The sequence below is a fragment of the Saccopteryx leptura genome, chromosome 5 (genome assembly GCF_036850995.1).
Source record: "Saccopteryx leptura isolate mSacLep1 chromosome 5, mSacLep1_pri_phased_curated, whole genome shotgun sequence".
NCBI lineage: Eukaryota > Metazoa > Chordata > Mammalia > Chiroptera > Emballonuridae > Saccopteryx > Saccopteryx leptura.
In genome coordinates this window covers 190288638-190316379 of record NC_089507.1, presented here as the reverse complement: position 1 = coordinate 190316379, position 27742 = coordinate 190288638, and the positions used below count along the sequence as shown (strand labels likewise).

The following is a 27742-nucleotide window of genomic DNA, read 5'->3' as shown; positions in this document are numbered from 1 at the left end:
TTAGTGTCTTCTCAGGGCAGTGTAAGCCACGCAGTACTATCTCCTAGGGACCCAGAGGGCAGGTTGAGGAATTGGGAGGTTGTTATGTAAAGATTTGCGAGTTCTGTGATTTTCCCCCTTGCCTCTCCGCAGCTCCAAGAAAGCGGTGACTTCAGGCTCGTAGTTGAACCCCAGAAACCTCACTTGACCACCAAAATATGAGGGTGTTTTATATATATATATGAGGGTGTTTTATATATATATATATATATATATGAGGGTGTTTTATATATATATATATATATATATATATATATGAGGGTGTTTATATATATATATATATATATATATATATATATATATATATATATATATTTTTTTTTTTTTTTACAAAAAGAGGATTTAAAGAGTGCCTTTCCCTGTGGACCATTGAAATATGATCTGAACGCCCAAAACAAACCGCCTTCCAGGAAGGGCCAGTCTATAGTCCAGGCTTAACAGTCATGTCTTCAAAGAGGGAAGGAAAATAATCGCATTTATAATCGATTCAAACTGTATAAAGAAGGCTTTTTATCACTTAGCTTATTTTTACCACAGTCCCAGTTCTACTAAAATGTGTCAACATTGCTGCATATAGGGACAGCTATTGAAAATCGAGTTTGACAGCCTGGAGATCAAAATCACAGTCTATAAAGCTGGTGGAATTGGATACCTTTATAATGATAGTTAACATTTACAGAATGAGGAAAAAAGTTTATTGCTTTCTAAAAGGTCAAAGGAAACAGGAACATTGAAAGAATACGGATGTTCCCTCGTATTACCTGTGTTGCTATGTTAGCGGGCTCACAACTCCTCTAGTCTGACTGGAACCATCTTGCCTTTACCCTGATCTCTTAATGTTAAAAAGGTGTTTGCAACCATTATTTCGCTTCATCTTCTCAACGTCCACTGTCCCCTTCCAAGAACAGTTTCGTCCTTTCTATTTTATAGATCTGCAGCGGCTGATATCCTGGCGCTCAGATCAGCAAACACTGCAGCTCCAGCCTTTTTTTCATCAGAGTAGGCGCCTACAGGCACACAGTAGGGCTGACACCTACTGCGCTTCCCTGTTCTGCACGTAAGAGCTGCAAACACCTTTCTCCAAGGTGCCTGCTGCTTTTATCTTTTCTCTAGGACCCTCTCTCAAGTGGACACACTTCCGCCCGTCTGCCCTTTTTCTTCTACATTTGGAGATACTCTCTCTTTCTCTGTCCCTCCACCATCCCCAGTTCCTCCCTATTCTCTCTTCCCTCCTTATAAACCTCCTCAGTGCAGTTCTTTCTGTTGGTTGGACACATTTCACTCAAGAATTCGCATGAAGTCATGAACGAATTTCACCCCCACGCGTCTTGCATTTGACTTAGGATCAGGAAGTTAAACGAAAGGGACTAAGTCCCAATTCTGGCACATTTCAAGAACTCAGTGACAGGCAACCCATCCATGTCTGTGCAGCTCAGCCTTAGGAATATCTTCCACCATCTCCCAGAGTGTGGTATTAAAATTCTCCTAAAGCGGGATAGTAAACAAAGGATTTTTGAATGATAAAAACCGATCCCTGCCCTGGCCGGTTGGCTCACGGTAGAGCGTCAGCCTGGCGTGCGGGGGACCCGGGTTCGATTCCCGGCCAGGGCACATAGGAGAAGCGCCCATTTGCTTCTCCACCCCCCCCCTTCCTCTCTGTCTCTCTCTTCCCCTCCCGCAGCCAAGGCTCCATTGGAGCAAAGATGGCCCGGGCGCTGGGGATGGCTCCTTGGCCTCTGCCCCAGGCGCTAGAGTGGCTCTGGTCTCGGCAGAGCGACACCCTGGAGGGGCAGAGCATTGCCCCCTGGTGGGCAGAGCGTCGCCCCTGGTGGGCGTGCCAGGTGGATCCTGGTCGGGCGCATGCAGGAGTCTGTCTGTCTCTCCCCGTTTCCAGCTTCAAAAAAAAAAAAAAAAAAAAACAAAACGATCCCAAAGGGTAGGAGGAAGGCATTACCTCTTTCTGTAATTAACAACACTAAGTAATCCTTGTCTAGCCTCTGAATAAGCCTCCTTCTTTTCCTTCCCTCTTTCTCATTTGTCCTCAGCCCAAAACAGCAAGCCAAGATGGCGGAGTACTGCCGACTGATCTTTGGGGATGCCCTTCTCATGGAGCCGCTGGAAAAATACCCGGTAAGTATTTTTGATGTTTTCCCCTGAAGGAACACACATGTTATTTATGATTGGAAGTAGGCAGAGACTTGCTTACATCCTTTTCACGTTTATCTTTCTTAATAACATTATGCAGTTGAGAATGAATCCTTTGGCCACAGGAGACCAGTCATGTCTGTCACTGGGGGTGGGAGACTTCCGTTCCCTACCTGGGCCCACAGTCTCCCTGCCCCTCTGTCCCTGCCAGGCATGACCCAGTCAGGACTGTAGCACCCACAGAGACAGGGAGGGGACAGGGCTTTGATGACCTCCCAGGGAACCTCATCACACCCCTTTGAGAGAAATGGGCAGGCAACACGGGCCGTTACCGATGGCGCAGTGACACCTGGGCCTGTTCCTGCTGCTTGTGTCCTTGCTTGTGCCTCTTGGTGGTAACATCCTGCTGTGGGAGGGAGAGCAGCAGAAACCCCCTCACGTGGCCTCTCCCCTCCTCCACCCTTTCTCCAAGTCTCCCCACATCCGTACCTGATTCCCCACCAGTCCCCAGACTCAGCAAAAGCAAAGAATACAGGCCCAGCTCATGGGAGTTCACTACGCTCTCTAAAAATAGCCCATCTCTGGACTTGCACTCCTGCTCTCTGGTTCAATGTCTAATTACCCTCTCATGGCAAATGGGTTTTCCCACGAGAGGTGCACACTTGAAACAGTAGAAATAAGGCTTGCAGGCAAGGGAAGCTTGAATCAGGGCTGCAAGGAAATCAGAAGCTGCCCGGTCCTCTTCTGCTGATGCCTGGGAGTTTGCAGCGTAAGTGCCTGGTGCCAGGATGCAGCTTTTGCTGTTTTTAAACTGCGTTGAAAAGTCGATCCTATGGGCTTGCTTGGAAGCTCCTGCCTGTCTTTCCCAACTCTTCCTGGCAGATGCCATACTCTAACTGGCTTCCCTCCTTTGAATATTCAGGCCAGAGCCTCCTTATCTGTACAAAAGCAAAGTGGTTGGCTTTAGATGGTCCATTGGAAACCCCCCGGAAGGTCTTGTTAGCACACCAAGTCTGCTGGTGCATTTCTATGATCTCGTTCACATGTATTCGCTGTGGGAAAAAATGAGTAAATAAAATATACCTCTTATGTGAAAAAGCCGAGAGCTTTGAGCTAGCCCCATGCAAAACACAGTTTCTTGGTAGTAAACAATAACCTAGAAACTCTTGGTATCCAGAGCTATCCCTGGGGGTTGGGGAGAGAATTGCAAAGGGGAGTAATTTTTTTTTTTTTTTAAGAATGTGCTTTTTTTTCTTTTCCCCATTAGCTAGAATCTGGAGTTCCTCTTCCAAGTCCTATGGATTTAATGTACAAAATTTTGGTGAAAAATAAGAAGAAATCACACAAGTCATTAGAAGGAAGCAGCAAGAAGAAGCTCTCAGAACAAGCGTCCAACACGTGCAGCGACTCCTCCAGCGTGTTCGAGCCCTCGTCTCCCGGAGCCGGTGAGAGGCTGGCAGGCTGTCTGTCTCCTGTTCTGTGTGGGTTTAAGAATTGCTGCTCTAAAATTTGTTTAGAAATACTTCTATCATTTCTGTGTGGGCAGAGATCTAAACTTTATTGACTTTTTTTTTCTTCTTTTTTTTTTTTTTTTCTGCTGCCAAGCTGTTGGCATAAAAACTACACAATTGTTTTATCCCCTAGATCTGGTCCGAAGGTCCATGTAGCGTCACTGGGCTAATGTCCAGGTGGCTACAGGGCTGCATTCCTTTCTGGAGATTCTAGGGAATCCTATTCCATGTTTTTTCCAGCTGTTAGAGACCACCCATATTCATTGGCTAATGGCCCTGTTTCTTTAGCTTCAAAGCCAGCAGTGTCACACTGTTCACTGACCCTTCTGTCATCATATCTGCCTCTGACCACAGTCAGGACAGGACTTCTGTTCTTAATATCTCATGTCTTTACACTGGACCCAGCAAGATCATCCAGGATCATCTCCCTCATCTCAGGGACCTTAACTTAGTCTCTTCAGCAAAGTCCCCCCTGTGGTGTATTCACAGGACATGGGGTATCATCACAGGGCATGGATAGTTTGGGGAGGCCATGAGTCTGGCTACCACATAAGCCAACGAATCTTGGAAGTGACCTCAAGGTTTTAAGCTTCTCAAGGACAGTGATCCCTTGACATTAATTATAGGACTGGGCACAAGATGTTCGCTGAATGTGTTCTCATTTATGATGCTGAAGTGTTCTGGGCAATTCAATGTATCCATATTTTAAAGAGCTCTATTAAAATGTGAAATCATAAAGTTACTTGAATCATCTATCAAAGCTACCGGGTGATGCTTGACATTAATAATGTTCCTTTTAGATTTAATTTGAAATAGATTTTTGTGGTTGATGAGAAAAGAATTCTAAGCAGTCACCCAGTTTTCCTCTCAAGTAATTTGTGATTTAGTCTAATTTTATTTTCCAAGTTTAGTCAAAAGAATCTTGGCAATCCAGAAAGTGTGTTGGGAAGATCTCCCGATTGGAGGGTGGAAGAATGGAGGAAACTTGAATCTAGGAAGTTCTTCCATGAAATAGTTGACATTGGAACAGTCACTTTGAAAAACTGTTTGGCAGTATCTACAAAAGCTGAATATATGCACCCTGTATGCCTCAGGAAATTCCATCCCTAGGTATATATATAGGCCTAAGAGATATGTACATAAATTCACCAAGAGACAAGTACAAGACTTGCTTAAAGCAGCACCATTCCAAATAGCCACAAACTGAAACCCAACCAAATGCTCATCATCAGAGAATTAAATCATGGTACATTCACATGGGGGAAGAATATAGAGCCATTATGATCTACCGCTGCACACAAAAGTGTGGCTGAAATTTAGAAACATCATTTGAGCAAAACAAGTCAGATTTTAAAAGTACTGTACGATTTCATTTATACAAAGGACAAAAATCAGGCAGAACTAATCTATGTTGTTAGAAGTCAGGAAATGGTTACGTTTGGTAAAGAAGTGATTGGGTGGAGCCCAAGGGGGCTTCTGGAGGCTGGTTATATGTTTGATTCTTGGTCTGGGTACTGCTTACTACGGCTGGTTCAACTGGTGAAAACTCACTACACTGTACACATAGGATATCTGTACTTTTCTATACCTATCATCGGGCAATTAAAAGATTTTAAAATAATTTTTAAAAATAAAAATATATATAAACTCTATGACCATCAAGAAATAAAAGGTTGCCCAAGACTGTGATTTATCTCTTCTTCTATTTTTTTCATGCCAATTGACAATTCTTTCTGTTTAGATTAGAATTCTTATCAACAAACATTATACAAATCTTTGAAATGGTTTTTTTGGTAGTTATTGAATGTGTATTTCAAACATTATGACCCAATTCTGCCTCTTTTTTCAAGAATAACTTTTGTTCTCTGTAAGGATGTTCTTTTTGAAGTTTTGGAATGAATATCCTTAGCAGGTCACCTGTTTCCTAGGACAGTTCCATCCCTTGAATGCTAGCAAGTAAACCGTGTCTCCCTGTGCACGTGGGAGCTTGGTCTACCATCTGCCTTTCTCACGGCGGTTCTGTGCCTCTTATTAACGGGATGCATAACGCAAATACCAATTTTTACAGGCACTGAACGTTATTGCTTAATACAGAGAAAGAGCAGCAATCTGTTAGCAATTCGGTAGATTTCCTAAACTAGCCCCATAGACTGTTGAGCAATCTTTATTTATTTCAATGGAAAATTTTGGACAGCGCAATTTGTAGGTAGGCCCCTGGATAAAGAGCATTGCTAATTGACCATTTGGTTTGTAGATGTTCTTGGTATTGGGAACTCAAGTAACTTGAAAAACATGACATGGTTCTTATTTGAGAGCTAATTTACTTCTCATGGTCCTGGTTGGCCAGGTGCCTCTTCCAGATTTCAGCTCTTCGTCAGTATACTTATCTTTAAAAACTAGGATAAAATAAGGTGTTTATTTATGGTTCAAGAAGACCCCTCCAAGGCCCCTCCAAAGACTTATAAGGGAGAAATGAGGTCCCTGCTCATAGAGCAAGAAAGACAGCCCTCCCCCCCCCCAATATAACCAAAGAATGACCTGATGGGGTATTTGGAATGACTGGTGTATTGCTGTGTCCCGTGTAATGTTGTGCAGAAGGCTCTGTGAAACAACTTTTAAATTACTTGGCAATAAAAGAATCCCCTCTCTAATTATAAAACAAAAAAAAATAGTTATGTGGGGCAACAAATTTGTTTATAAAATGTTGTGTCAACCTCCTAAAAGAATATATCTTTAATAGAATATGTATTCTATGTAAAATATAATAGATTTACCTTATGAACTAACACAATATAAGCATCATAAAGTGGTTGTATGCAGCTTTTTTTTTTATAATATATAAGCCATAAATAAGAAGTCTTGTTGGTGCCAAAATTCTTTTTCCTCTAAAGATAGTTCATGAATATTTTGCTCACTGCTATCATTCAGTATTGATTCAACTTCATTAGCCAAATGAAAATGGTTCTAAGCTTCTTGGAGGACACTGCCAGGGACACTGTCATTTATACAGATGAGTAGGGCAGCTAACTTTCAGAAGGCAGGAGGGACAGGTACTTGCCAATGCAAGTTGCCACCTTATTGAGCCAATAATGCCCTCTACTGGGATCGGCATGCCATTATACCCTGTGAACTCTGAAGTTGCCAAATCAATCAATTTAGAACTATGCCTTCTTTACATTTTTCTTGAAAATCTATTTACATAACTGTTATTACTGTGTCTTATGGAAGCCCAGAGATGTGGAAGAATATAGTACCTTGTACTAGTGAGAATATTTTAAATCTTTCATAAGCATTTATTTTATACTGAATTTACTCCCAGGCCATAAGTTTTGTCTCTTCATTTTCTTTGTAGCAGGGAGAGTTCACGTATGGGTCAGTCTGCCCATGAGCTCTGTAAGTTTCGCAGCACATCCTGGGGGTTTTGTTCACCTGGATATGCTCAATGGCGAGAGGGTGTACATTTACACCCTTAAGTTCACCATTACTCTCTGCATATTTAAGCATGTGCAGAAAAATTCAGCACTCTTTTGGGCCACTGACCCTGCTTCCAGTCCCAATGTTTGGCTTGGGCACACCCACCAGCTCCGCCATTGTAGTGATAGAATGTAAAGTAACATCCCTAAACACGTGGGGACTTCTCAAATATGCATGCCCACGATGGCCTGGTCATTTCACGAGTGTTCTTTCAGTGAACACAAAGACTTGAACTTCATGATTTGTATGATTTGGAGGGGTTTTCTGGGTCAAATGAATAGGGAACCATTTCCAGAGGTCACCTCAGCTCTCTTACAGTCAGAGTACTGATGCGAATATTTAACCTAGCAGAATCTTCCACCAGATGTTCAGAGAGAAAAACGACCCATTGAAACAACTGCCTATTGGCTGAATGTGAAGCTGAATTATGTCTGGCGGAGGTAGATTTCCATAATGCATAATGATCTTAAGCATTTACTTATTTTATCCTGCCCTTTTAAACAGGGTTTCACTCTTTTCCAAGATGCTATGTGAACATTTTTTTTAGACCAGAATGCATTCATCAAATAAGACTTCAGGCAAACCATAGGATACAGCTGGTGCCTTAGAGTTGTTGTGAGGTCAGCTGTGCCGCTGCGGCTCATGTCCTCTTCCCTGACTTCTGTGAAGGCCTCTGTTGCCTTGGAAAAGTAACTGCAAGGTCACTGAGCACAGGCCAAGCGCCACATTGAAGAGTCAAGGTGGAAACAAAGAGGAAAAAGTGATAGTTTCTCTCTTTTAGAGTGATACAGACCCTTAAAGAGAATGTGTACACAGACCATAGAAAACTAATGATATATGGTTCCATTTGTGTTTTTTTTTTAATTTAGACAATTAATATTAATGGGGTGACATTGATTAATTAGGGTACATAGATTCAGAGAAAACATCTCCAGGTTTGTTTTTTTTAAAATCATAGATGAAAATGTTAAGTATCTTTTATAGAAGTAAATTTCAAATGGTGTTCACAAATCAAATTTAGAAAACAATTTGTATTCAAAATGTTAGTATAATTCGCATGATTAATGAAATTTAAATATCCAAAAGAATAATTTTAAAACAAACCAGGAAAAACCAATTTCCAGGGAAGTTTTTGGTGATGCATATGGTATGTGTGCCTCAAACCTGTGTGTGTCTGTTTACTTCATGACCTGTTCTTAAAATTTGACAGGGGAAGCCGATACGGAGAGTGACGATGACGATGATGATGATGACTGTAAAAAGTCCTCAATGGATGAGGTGGGTATCTAGGGCTTGATCTCTGGTCACTGAGGCATCCTGCTAATTGGCCGGTCTAGTCAGCTACCTCTGGAAATAGTCTGTGATCTCCCTCTGCCATCTAGTGGTGAAAAGATTCAACAGTTCACTACAAAATTTTCGGTACCCCTTTGAACATGAAGATGCAAACTTCGATCAGTAAAGGCATAAGCAGGGCATTGTAAAAGTTCTTTTTAATGAACAATGTTGTTGAGATTGCCTCCCATCAAACTGAGTATAGTAGAGGATGAATTCAAAATTTGTGACAGCTGACTGCTTGCTTCAATTTTTGAGGCGATTGAAGTGGATTGCTAAATGGTTTAAAGGTAGAGGTTTGGAGAAATAGTCAGAAATAAATGACATTTATTCCATTGTTGTATTTTGGAATCAGTAGATACCTATTACTATCATCTCAGGTATCCCAATTAACTTCATGAGATCAGAAGTAGTAGTTGCACAGAATCTAGAAGTGAATCAGAGTGAATTAGAACTTTAAAACTTTGTATTAGCAGAAGTTCTGGTCAAATAATTATACTGAAACTGATTTCAAATATGTTGGAAATTTTCTGTCTCCACACTTATATCTTTGTAATTCAGTTAAGGATAAATATTTGATACTCTTCCTTTTATAATTATCTTCTTTAATTTAGTGGAAAATTTTAAATTATGTATCCCTACTAAATTGTAACAATGTATGCAAGGAAAATTATTACAATGTCTGGTAATAATTTTCAATGGTACTCCTAACTGAGAATTATTCTAATTGTTTATAAACTCTGATCAGTGATTTCTGATCATTTTAAAACTGTCTTACTAATTAGATGGTTCATTTCCAAATGAATATTTCCCAATTAACATTTAAATTAAAAATATTCTTGCAGGAGTTTTTAAGAGACCTGGTATCCATGTATTCTCTTATCTAAAATGGAAGAAAATATTGTCTCAATCTATAGAAGTCTATCCATGCCAATATGGCAGTACTGGTTTTTTATTTACTAAAAACTCTATCAAAATAATAGGGAATAGCTAATAATAGTAAGTGACCTGTCATTTCACGATGTGCTACGCACTGTTCAGACCTCTTTCTCATAATTAACTCATTTTATATTCACAAAAACCCTATATGCTATCAGAAGTAATTTAATACTAAGTTTATTGAGTAAACTGAGGCACAGAGCAGTTAAGTAACTTGCCCAAGATTGCACAGCTTCTAAGAGGTAGGCTTGGGATTTCAAGTCAAACAGTCCAGCTTCAGAACCCGAGCTGCTGATCTCTACACTATATGGTACTGCTTGCCTAATAGGCACACGGGAACCAAGAAGAGAGGGAAGGAAGAATGTTTACATAAGTATAAACAATAATTGTTTGCCAACTCAACCCACTTCCACAAGGCAGACATTTTAAAATATAAATTCAATTCATCTGGGGATTACCCACATACTAATTTTCTCATTTTACAGTGAGTTCTTGATTGGTTAACTTTAGACATTAGCTATGGACATCCTGCTGCGGCAGAGAAGACATAGTTCAGTGCTTCTCAAACTTCCATGTGCATTCGAATCACTGTAGTAAAATGCAGATTCTGACTGGCTGCCTCTCTAAGCATCTCTTGGGGAGACTGATGCTGCTGGTGCACTGAGAGCCAGCCCTAAACTTCCCTGCTCCCACTCCGCATGTGGGTAACCCAAGGCTTTGCCTTTTCTTGCTCATGGAAGGTATTTTCTATTGGAGGGATGATTTTCTGCACTCATGGGTCATGAGATCATTGCCCTGGGAAAATAACCCTAGATAATATAATGCTGATTTATGTTTACTTCTGCTTCCAGGGGACAGCTGGGAGTGAGGCCATGGCCACAGAAGAGATGTCTAACCTGGTGAACTATATTCAGCCAGTCAAGTTTGAGTCATTTGAAATTTCAAAAAGTAAGTTTTACTGCAGGAAAACCCTTAATGTAACATGTATACTAATAAGTGTAATTTTAAACAGAAGACAATTAGACCAAAAAAATGTTACTCTTGATAGAACTATTATTCTGTGCTGGTGAAGTCTTTAATATATGTATGGGTTGACTATATGGTTTATATATATATTTAAATATATATACATATTTCATATATTATAATAACCATATGTGAAAATATTCTATGATATTTCCCCAAATTACTTAATAGGGCTACAGACGTTAGACAATAGTAGAGCTAATTGAGTTTTACATTTATATCTTATTTGCAACAACGCAGTGGACTCCATCCATTGTATGAGTGACAGTGTGGAAATAAACTATCTACCCACCCTAGAAGGGAAGTGACCCGTGACTGGTCAGCCCTGATAACTAGAAATAGAACCAAGTCAACCAATTTGCATTTGTCCAGCCTGTTTTATATGTTAAGGAGAATATATGATTAGCTTCATATCACTTTGTGTTTTCTCTTTATCCAAGCGCACATCCATAGTGAATACAAAGAAAAATATCTTTCCTCTATCTAGAAAAAAGAGCCCTTTTATGAAATTGCCCTTTTTAGTTGCATATAATGTGAGATGCTATTAGGTTAAAGATCCTTGGGACCTTTTAACTGCTTATAAACCCGTGCTCTTAAAAATTGAATTTTTGCTTAAACACAGTAGCCTCTTATAAAAGATAGTCTTACAGAAATATCAAAAGCTAAGCTGCTATATAACACACAGGTGTAATTGTACAGGTTTTCCCAAAGAGTCTTAACTTAGTGCCATATGGTATCCAATCTCTACAATAAAGAATTTAATTTCCAATATAGCTTATACGTAAAGATTCCAAAGTTTTCTTTGATGTTACAATTACTGATGCTGCTTACCACAATTTTTATATAAACTACTTTAGAATATTTCAAATTGGAAAAATATATATAGTAATATATATATATATATATATATATATATATATATTACTATAATTACTATAATTTCCATTGGCTGTAAAATAAGGTTTCCTAAATGGTGAGTCAAAAACTTCTAGACAAGCAGCCAAGTTGAGAAGGAGCTGATGTTCTTAAGTCCTTCAGAATCTGGAAACAGTAGCATCAGCCAAAGATTTACAAATAAGTACTTTCCACCTTGTGTTTTATATTATTTTATCACTTTTAGAAAACAATACAGCACATGGTTTCTAAAGCATCTATTAAGTTGACTTTATTTTAATTAGCAGTCATGCTTAAAATAACTAATCATTTCAAAGTCATCTCTTGATGGACGAAAATAAGAGACGGAATAGTTTACCTTACAGAGGATTAAATTAGGTACGGTGAGGAGATGGGGAGAGGAGGCTGGGAAGGATTAGGAAGAAGAATGAGGCTTTCATGACATGATGGAAAGTAGGCGTCCAAGAGGGAAAAAAGCCGCAAAGGGAACGCAGATTTAAATGCTGAATGCTCTCTAATCTGTCTGTAGGACCCTTGTCTTAATACCGTGTCTAACAGTTTGGTTGTAGCTTGTGAGGAAGATAGAGAAGCTGTTAGACTCTTAGCCTCTCCAAACTAAGATAACTTTGTTTGCTTTCTCTCCCTCTAATTGGAAGCTTGGTTTTCACTTTCTAAATGTTGCTTCGTGTTCAAGAATATTGAGACCTCTAGTACATTCAACTCCCCCACCTTGTTATCTAATCTGAAAATGAGGCCATCAGGCTGGGAAATTCCAAGGAGCCTTCTGCTTTGGAATACCGTAATTCTAATGTCACCTCAGTTGTTTGAACCCAAGGGTATATACAAACTGAGGTGTTGACTACGTGGGTACGAAAGGGAAAGCCTCCAGCAGAGACACCCATGGATCCATTTGTTAATCCCAGCAATGGCTCCTAGAAATCAATCTGGATAGATTTTGAACCAAAGAATTCCACAGGCCTGTGCTCTTCAGACAAGACGGCTGTCATTGCCACACGACCCACGACTAAAATTCATCTCCCCACCCTATTGCCACTACGTCCCTCAGTGTGCAGCCATAAGCATACCTGACCCCAGGTGCTAAATACTAGAAGAGACAACTAACCAGACTCAACTTCTTGAGTCTTCAAGCACATACATAGTTCCCTGATGTATATATTATATGGTGTATCGAAAATTAATGGCCCTAAATTCTTTGAACATTTGTTTTATTCTAATATGTTATAAATTATAATGCTGAATTATATTTCTTACTCTTTTTATTGTTGTTGTTGTCCTTAATTCAGAAAGAAATAGAAGTTTTGAAATGTCTTCCTTCGTGGAAACCAAAGGACTCGAGCAACTGACCAAGTCTCCCGTGGAATTTGTAGAGTATCCTTGATTTGACGAGTGTTGACTGAATTGGAACAACTGAAGTCGTGTGCTCTTTCATTTTTGTTTTGAATAAGCAACAGGGTGCATGGGGATGGCTTTCGCCTCTCACCTGGGTGTGGTAAATACATAGTTTCAGGCTTCTTGTGCACTGCTGTCTGGGGCTAGCCTGGCATGCGGCAAAGAGAGCTCTTTGTCCTTTGTCAGTTTGCTTAAGCTTTCTGCATATCCTCATCTGTAAAACAGAAATAATATCAGCTTTATGGCTTGCTGTTTGGGTTAGGGACAACATGATTAGAGTGTGTGTATACTTTATACATATATATGATATAATGCAGTGATCCCCAACCTTTTTTGGGCCACAGACCAGTTTAATGTCAGAAAATATTTTCACAGACTGGCCTTTAGGGTGGGACAGATAAATGCACAAAATAAAATTATGTGACCGGCGTAAAAATGGTGGTATTTTTAAATATAATTGTCGAACTTACGAGACAAGCATCAAGAGTGAGTCTTAGATGGATGTAACAGAGGGAATCTGGTCATTTTTTAAAAATAAAACATCGTTCAGACTTAAATATAAATAAAACGGAAATAATGTAAGTTATTTATTCTTTCTCTGCGGACCGGTACCAAATGGCCCACGGACAGGTACTGGTTCATGGCCCGGGGGTTGGGGACCACTGATATATATATATATAGTGTGTGTGTGTGTGTGTGTGTGTGTGTACTTAACTTGGCATCTTGTATCTTTGGATGTATAATAGATGTCCAATCAAAAAATAGTTGTAATAATGATATGAGAATATAAATATATATCACTAATAATGACTTTATCGACCCTTCTGATAGCAAAAGTGTTTTATTATTCATGAACCAAAATAAAATAAAACAGGTCTTAAATATTTTTTATAAAATTAATACTATAAGTCCCAAATAATTTAATTTCACAAAGCAAGTCCTAGAATTAAAAAAAAAAAATCACCTTTAAAACTCATCAATAGAAGAGAGAACAAATAAAAACTCTATGAACAGTCACACTATAAAATCATGGTCTTCAGTGTTTATTAAGTACTTTGTATGTGATTGACCTTTTATCGTATGTCTTATCTCATATAATCCTTACAGTAGCACTATGATATAGGAATTGTTCAATCTATAATATTTTATGCATGAAGAAACTTAAGCACAGAAAAGTGAAATAACGTCTCATAGATTTTATGTATAGCTAGCAACTTCTATAATTAAGGTTCAAACTCCATTTAGCTTAACATCCTAGCCTGAGCTCAGAAACAACGAACCTCTACTTAACTCGGTAATAGGAATAGTCAATCATGTTTTAAACACATAATTGTTGTTCAAAAACGTAAGGTTCCCAGGGTGGAAAACTGATGTCGGTAGGACCCAAAATACAAAACAAGGTCCAAAGCTTCTCTACTATATTTACCTTGTTATCAATCATAGTAAGCATCACAGTCTTGGCAAATAGTATTCCCAGAGAAGGGTGAGAAAATGAACAAAGAACGTTTCAAAAATAGCCACGCAGTTCATGTTATTTGCTTTGGCCGAACACAATGCCATCTTCTCACACAACCGGACCCTCGCGCTTCCTCACAAGTCTTTAATCGTTAAGTCTGTCCTTGGCAATCTCCACAAAATCACGTTGACTCAGCCAGTTTTGCTTCCTATTAGTTTTCACCGGCAAGGCTCTGCAAAGGTGATGCTACATTTATATTATAAAAGCACACTCATTCTTCTGTCTGTTCCGCAGGACTTTTACAAATTTAACCCACTAACCCCACGAGATCATCAGTATTTAGTTCTTTTCCCCGGTGGTGAAAGATGGCAGCTGGCCTCTCAGTTAATGTCATTGGCTAATTATTTTTATAATTATAGTCACAACTTAACATGATGGTCCAGATATAACAAAATGCAGCTTAGCAGGATATATCCGAAGGGAACACGTGTAGATTCATCCAACTATATGCCTCAGCTCTTCTGGAATGCTGGTTGTCAGATGGTTGCCCTTAATTTCCAAACAGTGGGTAAGTAGCACAGTTCATGCTCATTTCCATTGTTATAAAGCCGCATTTCCAAGGGTTCAAAACCCGATCCCAAGGAGAAAATATTGCCGGACTTGATTGAAACCAATAAAAGCACTTTTCAATAAAAGAAATATCAATGCAAGAAAAGAGTGAACTTTGAAAATTGAGAAATGATCTTCAATCATTTATAAATGTCCTTATTCCTACTGGTTGGGCATTATTTTCAAAAAAAGTTATTATACTTTTCAGTGTATTTATTATAGTGAAATTTGGACAATTCAAAATTGTGTAAAGAGAGAATAAAACTTTCAGGAGTGCTACCACTCAGAGGTTCAATCCTGTTGACTTTTGGCTATGTGATTTGAAAGGATGCTTAGCTATGTATACACACGCTTTTTCACATCATTCCATATATATTTAAATGCTATACAAAAACATGAACTTTAATTTCTGTCTATCAAGCACATTTCCCGATTCACTAAAACCCATTTCCTATCACTGAACGTTAGAGAATTTTTCTACTATAAATAAAGCTCTGAGGACAGTCTTGAATATAAATTGTCAAGTCTTATCACCTAATGTTCTTTTGGAAAAGTTCCTAAAGCAGAATTTCTCTGTTAAAAGCTGTGAAAGTTTTAAGAAACATTGTGCAAAATGCAAAATTGTTCATCAAGCAAAGTTTCCCATTAGCAACGTATTATGGGAGGTGTTCCTGCTCATTGAAAATCTTGATTAAGTATTATCATTAAACAATAATAATACAATTCCAGACAAAATATCCTCTCACTGTTGTTTTAATTTCTTTTCTTTGATTATCATCGAGGTTGCAGTTTTAATATATGGGTTTAAATTTTTTTTATATTTCTGCTTTAATTGTCTATTCAAGCCCATTGTCAATTTTTCTATTTATTTATAACAGCACTTTTGTATGAAGGGTATGTTGTATTATTTTGTGAAACCAGTGAGATCAGAATGATAATGTTTTCTTTTACGGAGACTTGGATTAATTTTACGATCACAAGTTCCTCCACTCAGGAACAGATTGTTATTTACTACAGTTTTTTTTTAATTTATAAATTTACCCTTTCATTTATCTAAAATTTAATTTTGATATATAATCTCAGTAAGACATCAGTTCGATGTCTTTTTTATACTGACCTGAAATTACAGTTTAATGGTTCTAGCCTTTTATATTGTTAACTTGGGTCCATTATTTTTTTCAATTTACATATTTTTCTAGTCACAAGTTCTTTCTGGAACCAATAACCTACTATTGTTATTGTAGTGTTTAATAAATGGTTTAATACCTGGAATGAAAATTCTCCTTCACAACAATTTTCAGTTTTTTCTTGCCATTGCTAGTAGGATTCCTGTTTCACATGCATTTAGTTTAATTGTTATCATGTTTCCCTCTCCCCCACTGAAAATAAATTGAATTTTTATTAAAAAATTACATTAAATTTTTATTAGTTTGTTATTATGCATTCCTCTTCCCCACTGAAAAAGTGATATATTGATTAAATCACATTAAATTTATAAATTCATCTGAACAACTTATCCTTTATTTTTTTTAGCACAGAAGAATATTTTTCTCTTCAATTTAAAAATTGTTATATTAAGTCCCTCAGCAGAACTGTTCTCCTTCATTAGAGGTCCACTTTGTTTAGATGGAATCTCTTTTTTAACATTATGGTTTTAACAGATTGTTTCTAGATGTTAGTATTTTCATATTTATTTTATAAATAAATTTAGTTTATAAATAATAATCTTCCTAAGCTCTTCTAATTGCCTGTTTTGCCACTAGATTCTATTGGGTTTTTCAGATACACAATCACAACAATTTAACCATGTGTACTTTTCACCCTTTCTTAGGACTTTGGACGGACTGTTCTTGAATAGTATTAAATAATAGTATTAAGAATGGGCACCTTTCTCTTCATCCTGATGCTAATGGGAATTTCACTGTTGTGATACCATTAAGTAGATGTTGGCTCTGACTTTAAGATGAATATTTTTTCATATACTAAAGGAGTACACACTTGTCCTAATGACTAACAGTGTTTTAGGAATTTTTTAAAAATATATTAAATATCTCTGACTTCTATTGGGATGATAGTATGATAAATTATATTAATAGACCTCCTAAAGTGTAATTATCCTGTGTTCCTGGGATAAATTCTACTTATTTGTTGTGTGTTGTTTTTGAAAACATATGACTTGCTAATGCAAATTTTTTTTTTTTTTTTTTTTTGTATTTTTCTGAAGTTGGAAACCGGGAGGCAGTCAGACAGACTCCCGCATGCGCCCGACCGGGATCCACCCGGCATGCCCACCAAGGGGGGATGCTCTGCCCATCTTGGGGCGTTGCTCTGCCGCAATCAGAGCCATTCTAGCGCCTGAGACAGAGGCCACAGAGCCATCCTCAGCGCCTGGGCAAACTTTGCTTCAGTGGAGCCTTGGCTGCAGGAGGGGAAGAGAGCGACAGAGAGGAAGGAGAGGGGGAGGGGTGGAGAAGCAGATGGGCGCTTCTCCTGTGTGCCCTGGCCAGGAATCGAACCCGGGACTCCTGCACGCCAGGCCGACGCTCTACCACTGAGCCAACCGGCCAGGGCGCTAATGCAATTTTTTAGGCTTTTAGAGTTAATTTTTTTCAAGTATGAGTAAATCCATCATTTTCTTTTCTTTCTTTCTTTTTTTTTTACTTAGTCCAATTTTAGTATCATAGTTATAATAGATTAATAACATGAGATATACAATTTCACTCAGATAACCTAAAATAAATGACAGCTTCTCAGATTTCTTATGACTTTAAAATGTGTTTTTTTTAACCTCCAGAACTGCAGTTAGTGTGGACATTCATTTCATATAGTCGTAGGAAAACTTGGAACAGTAAGTTTTGTTCATTAGAAACAGTCAGTGTATAATTAGATATTGGTGGTAAGTAATCAAGGGAATACCAATTTTGAAAAGAAAACTTTTTTCTTATATATTAAAAAATATCTACATAGCATCTACTGTTGATGAGGTATGGGGAAGTTCATCTGAAGAAACAGAGGTTAGAAATTTTTTAAAGTGGTTGCAGCTTTCTGTAGGGCATTTCAGCAAGATTTATCTAAAAGCTTTTCCAAAGTACATATCTTTTGACCCAGAAATTTCACTCTTAAGAATATTATTAATGATATCTTCAAAGATTTCACCACAATGATGGTCATCAAAACATTGTATATGATGGTGACAATCTAGAAGAGACTTATAAATGTGCCCAAAGAGGGGCCTGGATCAGTTAATTTATTCAAATATATCTACAGCTAGTGCTCGACTTATGACCACGATTGGTTTTGACAGACTGGTCATAACACGATTTGGTCATAAGTTGAGTAGGCTATACGTACAGTACTGTGAAGTGATGTTATAAAAATCTTTAAGTCATATTTTATCGTAATTTTCTTTCATTATTGTTATATATCATAATTTTCTTTGTTCATTTTATGCCATTTGTATCATCTCTACACCATTTCGTTTCTTATTTTTACATTCGTCAGGTTTAAATAAAACACTGCATTACCAGTACAACTGGTTTAATATTTGCAAAACATACAAAATTACAAAACACAGGTGCATACAAAAATACAAAATACAGGTGTAAAAAATACCGTAGGAAACATTTTCCCAATTGCAAAACATATCAAAATATATAAACACGTACAAAACATTTTATTGGCCAGCACTGTCATATACCCAGCTGGGCAACGCTTGCGCTGCCAGATGCGGAGCAGTTGTGGCTAGCGATGGTGGTCGTCAAGTCGAATGGTCGTAAGTTGCATAGGTCATAAGTCCATCAATACCTGTATTCAAAAGAATTTTATACAGGTTACTCTCTTGCTCCAAAGATAAATGGAGCCATAGTGAGCTTTGTGTTTTTCATATGCAGACCTGGCTATGCAGATAAATATGGGAATGTATGAGTACAATGGGAAGAGTGGCTACAGGCTGAAGCCAGAGTTTATGCGGAGACCTGACAAGCATTTTGATCCATTCACCGAAGGCATCGTTGATGGGATAGTGGCCAACACTTTATCTGTTAAGGTATGTCCATCTCTGTAATTAAGATGCCCTAACAAAAGTCTTGATTATTACTGAGTTTGCATAGAAATGTAGTTTAGTCATTAAACATGTAGTTGCTAACAAAGCATCCACTTCCTTCGTCCATCTTTTTTAAGGATTGAATCTGAATTAGAAAGTTTCAAAAACTAGGTGCAGGAGATAGAGGAACTAAGCTGCATATTTAATGGGATAAAAATTGGACCCTAAATCAATAAAACAAGTTGATGAGACCATGGCTAACCCTGTCTTTTGGTGTGAATATTCCACAGTAAAATTTACCACAAAAATTAGTGCCCCGTATTGGAGAAATCTGGTCTTTTTTTCCTCCCTGTAGTTCTAGAGAAATATCCACACTAGCAAAATTTGAAAAAAAAGTTTTCTCAATAAACTGTCAAATATTTAATAAAAGAGCTGAACTTACCATAGCATGGATTTGAAAATCTATCAGAGTATTCAGGGATTTCAAACACACATTAAATAAAAAATTGCTTTATTAAACATTCATCTGACCCTAGAAAATTAATTTCAAATGATTTCTACAGTCTTTGAAATTGATGTTACAGCAAATATATATATTATATTTACATATATAATATATATATATATATATATTTGTATTTTTCTGAAGTTGGAAATGGGGAGGCAGTCAGGCAGACTCCTGCATGCGCCCGACCGGGATCCACCTGGCATGCCCACCAAGGGGTGATGCTCGCCCATCTGGGGTGTTGCTTTGTTGCATCCAGAGCCATTTTAGAGCCTGAGGCAGAGGCCACAGAGCCATCCCCAGCGCCTGGGCCAACTTTGCTGCAATGGAGCCTCGGCTGCGGGAGGGGAAGAGAGACAGAGAGGAAGGAGAGGGGGAGGGGTGGAGAAGCAGATGGGCGCCTCTCCTGTGTGCCCTGGCCGGGAATCGAAACCAGGACTCCCACACGCCAGGCCAATGCTCTACCACTGAGCTAACCGGCCAGGGCCTATAATATATATATTTTAGGTGTGAGAAAATATTTTTAATATAATGAATGGAAAATCATTTTTATAAAGAGCTTTTTACATGAATTTTATAAACCCTTGGTTTTAGGTAAATTTCACTTGCTTTTTTAAAGTTTTATTTTTTTTCTGTGTAACTGGATAACTATTAACTAAGAAACATTATTTATTGGAAATAAATTCAATTTTCTGATTGACCCTAAACCAAAGGCATATGAAAAACTGTATTTAAAAAGACTCTATAAAAGTCTCATTATTTATATTTACTATAAGCTTGTTGAGCCTATTTTTACTTTAAACTTTGTCCCTTTAAACCAAAGATTAAAAATAAAATTTGAGTGAAATCTCTCACATTTATATCTTTTGAAAGTATTTCGTAGCCTATATCTCAAGAGTAGAGTTGGCAGAATTAGAGCTTCCAGATGATATTTATTTTAAGAAATTGTTTACAGCAAAGGATGTGTAATTCCTGTCACCTGATTAAGATAAACTCTTAAGCATCACACACTGATAAAATATTATTTTTAGAATCCTTGTCAATTGTTATAGTTGCGTCAAACTAATAATATCTTGTCTTTGTTTGCCAGTTCATCTTGTTTGGTACATGTTGACTTGCTTATTTACTTTTCTCTCAAAAATACTACTGGAACACTATAAATTATTATAAAACAGTTACATAAAGCCAAGAAATTAAGCTGAGGGGGAACAGTTGAGTCCCAGAAGCATGTAAACTGCTGCCCACGTCCAAACTGGAGAGTTGTGCACAGATGACCGTGCTGTCGTAGAGTCCTGCTTTTAAGCTTGCAGGTAGACTCAAGATATCAGTCTGGTGGCACTTGCGTTCTGACCCTCTGACACAGACTATGTAGTGGCAGAGTGTACTTGTGAGCTCAGATGGTGTGCCACTATCATCATTCACTGAGACCATGAGGGTTAGTGCCACTGGTTTAGTTAGACTTCTGCTTTGATTCGTCCTCATAAACTCATAAAACTGGCAGTGCACCTGAACTTTTAAGTTTCAAACATGTTATAAGATGTTAAGTAATTCGCATGTAGAACCTCGAATTACAGCAAAAGATTGTTGCTAGCAGCTTCCATGCACTCAGGCTAAGGAGAACATTCAGAAGAAATTAGTTGTCCCAGGGCAAATTCAGACAGCTTCTTCCCCATGGCTTTCTATCTAACTTGTTAGGAAGTTTTGGCCGTGTCAGCACATAGCTGACTTTGGCCTCAGGCGGCCTCTGATGGCCATTCTCAGGCCGCCATTGTGTTCGACTCTGACCCAGTCGTAATCTTGGAAATGCTGTCTCCTTTCACTGACTTGAGCTCGGAAGCTCTTGGCTGGTGGGCAGCTTTATCAGCCAGAGAACCCAGTCCCGCCAGGCTTGCCCCAGCAGCACTAGCTTTCTGCCATAGGTTTGAAAACTGCTTGAGAAGAGGCAGACGTGGGAGACATTCTATGAGTATATGCTTTTAAAATCTCTTTAACTGTACATTATCTGATGATTTTACAGTTAAGCAAAGGATAGCCCCAGTTGTGTGGATGGCCGACCGAGTGAGGTTAGGAGTGATGATAACTGGGCTTGATGGCTTCAAGTCGATACGTAGTTTCTGGTTTTTCAATCATCATTGTGGCTTTTTATTTAAAGTGTAACAACTTGGAGAAATTGGGAGATCACCATCTCATAACCCCTCCTTCAAGTTAAATTTTATGAACAACAGGAAACATTTTTAAATGCTAGAGTTTCTACTATGTTGTGTTTTAAATTTGTCCTCTTATATTACCTTTTAATTTCATTTATAATTATGCTAAAATGAATTTTTCTCTTGTAAAATTTTTATGTATTAGGAAAACCTTTATACTCAGTTGGCTCTAAAGACCAATATTTCATTTAATAGATGGATTTCAAGTACAAAAGGCAAGCCCTCATCAAACTTTTGATACTTGTTAATTTACTTCCTCCTATACAACTTTGTCTCTTTGACTCTTTCTAACTCCAGCATTTTCAGTGTTCTCTATGAATTCTTTAGCAGAAAGAGAAATTATATTCACATTCTTCTATTTATGGTTCAACATTTGCCATCAGCATTTGTACCTCCCTAAAGCATTTTGTTACATCATTGTTATTCATTTATCAAGAGTTTTTTTTTATTATTATTATTATTTGCTAGATTATTTCGGGCCAGTTTCTTTCCGATAAAAAAGTTGGGACTTATGTGGAAGTGGATATGTTTGGTTTGCCTGTGGACACGAGGAGGAAAGCATTTAAAACCAAGACATCACAAGGAAATGCTGTAAATCCTGTCTGGGAAGAAGAGCCCATTGTGTTCAAAAAGGTTGGTCTCATGTCCTTGACATGACATGTAACTGCATATTCCACATGTTTTACACTGAGAAAAAATATATATATATATTTTTGTTGTTGCTGCTTAATTGAGGAATTTACACATTAAAAAAGTAATAGCAGACCTGGCTGGTTGGCTCAGCTGTGGAGCATCTGCCTAGCATGTGGAAGTCCTGGGTTCAATTCCTGGTCAGGGCACACAGAGGAAGTGACCATCTGCTTCTCCACCCCTCCCCCTTTTCTCTCTCTCTCACTCTCTCTTTTTCTCCCACAGTCATGGCTCAAATGGTTTGAGTAAGTTGGCCCTGGGTGCTGAGGATGGCTCCAGGGCCTTTCCTCAGACACTGAAATAGCTCGGTTGCCGAGCAATGGAACAGTGGCTGCAGATGGGCAGAGCATCACCCCCAATGGGCTTGCTAAGAGGACTACAGTAAGGGCCCATGGGGGAGTCTGTCTCTCAGCCTCCCTGCCTCTCACTTAATAAAAGAAAAAAAGAGCAATAGCATTTTCAAAGCTATCTTAAAAACTAATCAAGATCTCTGAATCACTTGTTTGGAATTTCAGAAGTGAATTGTAAATCAATTAATTCTAGTGCATATCATTTGGAAGGCCAGAATAACATATAACTCTAACTCATATCCTCTCCTAATACAAGTGATAAATGAAATATATATTTTTTATAGTAATTTTATTTTTTTAATGGGGTGACATCAATAAATCAGGATACATATATTCAAAGATAACAAGTCCAGATTATCTTGTCGTTCAATTATGTTGCATACCCATCACCCAAAGTCAGATTGTCCTCTGTCACCTTCTATCTAGTTTTCTTTGTGCCCCTCCCCCTCCCCCTTTCCCTCTCCCATTCCCCCCTCCCCCCGTAACCACCACACTCTTATCAATGTCTCTTAGTTTCACTTTTATGTCCCACCTACGTATGGAATAATGCAGTTCCTGGTTTTTTCTGATTTACTTATTTCGCTTCGTATCATGTTATCAAGATCCCACCATTTTGCTGTAAATGTTCCGATGTCATCATTTCTTATGGCTGAGTAGTATTCCATAGTGTATATGTGCCACATCTTCTTTATCCAGTCATCTATTGACAGGCTTTTTGGTTGTTTCCATGTCCTGGCCACTGTGAACAATGCTGCAATAAACATGGGGCTGCATGTGTCTTTACGTATCAATGTTTCTGAGTTTTTGGGGTATATACCCAGTAGAGGGATTGCTGGGTCATAAGGTAGTTCTATTTTCAGTTTTTTGAGGAACCACCATACTTTCTTCCATAATGGTTGTACTACTTTACATTCCCACCAACAGTGTATGAGGGTTCCTTTTTCTCCACAGCCTCTCCAACATTTGCTATTACCTGTCTTGCTAATAATAGCTAATCAAACAGGTGTGAGGTGGTATCTCATTGCAGTTTTGATTTGCATGAAATATTTTTATTATGACTCAAATGAAGTAGACTGGGAAGTAAGGAATAATGTGATAGTAAAGAGAAAGGAAGTCCATACTTCCTTAAAAAGGAATATTAATTCATTTTCCAGCATCTCTAGCCACTGGCAGCTGGTCATTCTATCTTGTCTCGGTTCTGTCTGATAGAGTTAAAACCTTCTACATTCAACTGGGCCTTCTCTCTAACTTCAACAAAAAGCAAATCTTTTTCACACATGCTTGTCACACATAGGGAGAGAGTAAGTCCAGTGGAAAGTAGTATACACTTTCTTACCATACCCCTTGCTTTTATCTGGCCAAAATATCTAAAAAGAGTGTCCTTTGTAAAGAAAATATCTATATTAAAGGTCTCTGTGCCCCAGAATTTTTTATGTTACTTAGATTTAGTAGTGGCATCTACTTCAAACAGTTATTCTAAGTATTCCCTAATATACTGAAAACATTTAGAAATGTCTAGCACATTGATAATAGTCACTAAATATTAGTTTTTTTCTTGTTAGCAAAAATACATTTTTTTTGTATTTTCCAAAGTGATAAGCAGTGGGGGGGGGTGGTCAGACAGAGAGACTCCCACATACGCCCAACCGGGATCCACCCGGCATGCCCACCAGGGGGCGGTGCTCGGCCCCTCTGGCGCATTGCTTTGCTGTAATTGGAGCCATTCTAGTGCCTGAGGCAGAGGCCATGGAGCCATCCTCAGTGCCCAGGCCAACTTTTGCTCCAGTGGAGCCTTGGCTGTAGGAGGGGAAGAGATAGATAGAAAAAAAAGTGAGGGGAAAGAGTGGAGAAGCAGATGGGCGCTTCTCCTGTGTGCCCTGGCCTGGAATCGAACCCAGGACTTCCTCATGCCGGGCCAACACTCTACCACTGAGCCAGCTGGCCAGGGTCAAAAAATCATATTTTTAAGGTACAGTTGGTTTAATGCCTTTGCCATGGGAATAACTGTACTCCACATGTTTTAAACTGAGTGGGAAAATTAGCAATTATTTGGTGCCTCATTAGGGAATTTACAAATTTATAAAGCAATCTCATTTTGAAAGCCATTCTGAAAACTAATTTTTTGTTTTTGTTTTGAAAACATACAAGTAATTTGCTTTGAAAATATAGTAGTAAATGCTCAAATAATAATAAGACTACTAGCTCTTTGTATTTAAACATAAAATTTTTATCATTTTCATTTTGAGAATGTTCATGTCAACAGCAAATGGTCCATGTGTTGAACAAATTCTTCAGTGGGACAAGGTGATACAACATACATAAGCTGTATCTCTGGAAACCTTTTGAAAATATAAATTATAGAGCAACACCTTAACTTTTTATCAATTTTGCTAAGTAGAAGCTTCTCATTGGATTTGGAAAAGCAGGACCCATATAAATATCTCTCTAATTCTTTTTTGGAGTTGCTCCTTCTTATAAGCACATTCATTCATCCTTAATGTCTCTGTAGGTGGTTCTTCCTTCGCTGGCCTGTCTGAGGATAGCAGTCTATGAGGAAGGAGGCAAATTTATTGGCCACCGGATTTTGCCAGTACAAGCAATTAGGCCAGGTATGGATAGTGTGGTGAGAAACTTTTTATCAAAGGTGTAAAGAAAACCATTCCTGTCTTACATGCTTATTAAAGAATGACTTAGGAAGCTATTTGCTGCCTTGGTATTTTGTTCTATAGCAGGTGCCAGAAACATAATTCTGGCAGTTTCACGTGTTTGTGACATCCTAGTGGAGTATGCATTAACTCTTGTCGCAATAACTGTGTATAATAATTGTGTGTAACAAACTTTCTGAAAACTCTGTTTTATCACAAGTATTTATCTTCATACTCCCAGGTCCGTGGGTTGGCAGGATGTGGCTAGGCTCAGCTGAGTAGCTAGCTATGCTTCAGGCTGTGGGCTGGGTTAGAACTGTCCACCTGTGCTCATTCAGGGGCTTATGCTGAAGGGGCAGTGCCCACAGTTCGGCCTTCTTAGGGCAGCCCACTGGAATGCATAAAGACAAGCCTGACTATGCCAGTGCATTATAAGCCTCTACTTGCTACACATCACTAAGATCCCATTGTTCAGAGCAGAGCATATGGCTCAACCCCCAGTGAAGAAATCATGCACACGGGATTAATTTAGGCCAATAATTCAATCTATGGCATAGGCTTTTGAATTCTCTTTCTGTGGGAAAAGACACAGTTGGAAAGAAAAAAAAATCATCAACAACATTGTTTTCTTTCTGATAAGAAAATAATACCGTATCACTCAAAATCATGTGACTTGAATGAGAAAGAAGTGACCTGTTTGTCATCCAAAGTTACCTAAAGTAAACACTTCTATCGCATAGATATTCCTGTGTTACAACTAACAGTGTGAAGAAAATATGTGATGCACAGTCTTATTGTCACCCTCCAGGCTATCACTATATCTCTTTGAGGAACGAGAGGAACCAACCTCTGATGCTGCCAGCTGTCTTTGTCTACATAGAGGTGAAAGACTACGTCCCAGACACCTATGCAGGTAAACAGCCTAACTCAAATGGATATTTCCAACTGGGGTTATCCATATTTTTGTGAAAACAAAGGCAGGAGAGTCTGGCCTCAGAATCACCTCTATTTGTATATATTTAGAAAAATTAGAAATTTTAATTGAGGTAAAATTTTCAAACTTTTGTAAATAAGTTTTAATTTAATTTAGTTCAAGACCCATTGAAGTATGGAACATATTGACCAACTAGTAGTATTGCTCTCATGGCCACCACTTTCTAACCCATGATACCTGGTACTACAGCAGTCTGTGTGAATCTGTGTAGTTTTGCCTTGACCCAGTTTTAGAACCCTGATTCTTTTAATGCATAGAAGCCTACATTTAGAGAAGTCAGCTTATGATGATGTCAACCAAGAATCATAAATTTGGATGTTAGGTGACCTGGGTATAATTTATTAAGAGGAGTGAAGGCTATGGCAAACTTCAATCATATGTGCTATCCAAAGATGGCAGCCTTCACTCACTCCAGCTAGACAATGTCATGTGCTGCTGACACCCATACTGCCAAATCGTCTGGTGTTTCAGCAGTCTGGAAAACAGTGTTTGCATGTGAAATGTTTTCACTTATGAAACACCATTTGGGCCAAACAGGACAAGTGTAGGAGCCATTTCTGGAATGAATGGAGCCCTGAAAAAGAAACTAAGGAATATGGAGTACAGAGACCTCCTGATTTGGAGCCTGTCATGTTTGGCTGTCAGAGCTGACCTCCTTTGAGTGCTGTCTGCCTGAGATTTCAGGCAAAGGATCTTGACTCTTGTCCATTTTGAAAATGTTGGATGAATGAGTGGGTTGTTATATTGGTAGAGATGGAAAAACAGAAAATGAATGACAAATTGGTGGTTACATGGGTGAGTAGGTAGATGATGAATTAATGGATGGATGGATGGTAGATAATCAGTACCTCTGGATGTTTAATCTAAAATGTCTTTTCCCTACTTAGATGTGATTGAAGCTTTGTCCAATCCAATTCGCTATGTGAATCTGATGGAGCAGAGAGCTAAGCAACTGGCTGCTTTGACTCTGGAAGATGAAGAAGAAGTAAAGAAAGAGGTGAGAGACTGTTCTAATCTTACAAGTGGCATTAAGCATTATTTCCACACTCAGTGGTTGGCTTTGTCTAAGTAACATCACGCCTCAGGAGAAGAAAGTAGCACCTTGGAAAAACATATCGATGGAGTTTAGCATCATCTCACAAAACACCCAGATGACTGAATGAATTTTTCATATTTCATTCTCTTCTGGTATTCTGTGGCTACCACCAGTGTCTTATTTTGTGACCACATGAAACAGGACCCATCTTGGTATTTCAGGTGAAAATTTCTAGATGATTTCATGTTGAGTGAAGGTGATTAAGGCACTTAGAAAAGAAGATGATTATCAAGACATTTAGTATTTTCCTTTGTCTTTAATTAAAAGTGCAAGATTTTCAAGTGCTTCTGTGGTTTCTTACAATACATAGAGTACTTAAAATAATACTGGGTATGTAGTATAAGCCAAAAGGTGTTAATATTATTATTATACTGTATA

General features: G+C 38.3%; 1 protein-coding gene across 2 annotated transcripts in view; it reads left to right on the top strand.

Annotated features, from left to right (window-relative positions):
* Positions 1–27742, top strand: part of PLCB1 (phospholipase C beta 1) — a 686820-nt gene that overhangs the window by 528040 nt on the left and 131038 nt on the right. For both annotated transcript variants that reach the window (XM_066387177.1, XM_066387178.1), the window contains exons 13-23: positions 2085–2169; positions 3452–3629; positions 8380–8447; positions 10292–10388; positions 12665–12749; positions 14670–14794; positions 18726–18880; positions 22058–22222; positions 25139–25238; positions 26083–26187; positions 27156–27265. In XM_066387177.1, coding sequence (XP_066243274.1) covers positions 2085–2169; positions 3452–3629; positions 8380–8447; positions 10292–10388; positions 12665–12749; positions 14670–14794; positions 18726–18880; positions 22058–22222; positions 25139–25238; positions 26083–26187; positions 27156–27265 — 1273 coding nt within the window. The remainder of the gene's footprint in view (positions 1–2084; positions 2170–3451; positions 3630–8379; positions 8448–10291; positions 10389–12664; positions 12750–14669; positions 14795–18725; positions 18881–22057; positions 22223–25138; positions 25239–26082; positions 26188–27155; positions 27266–27742) is intronic.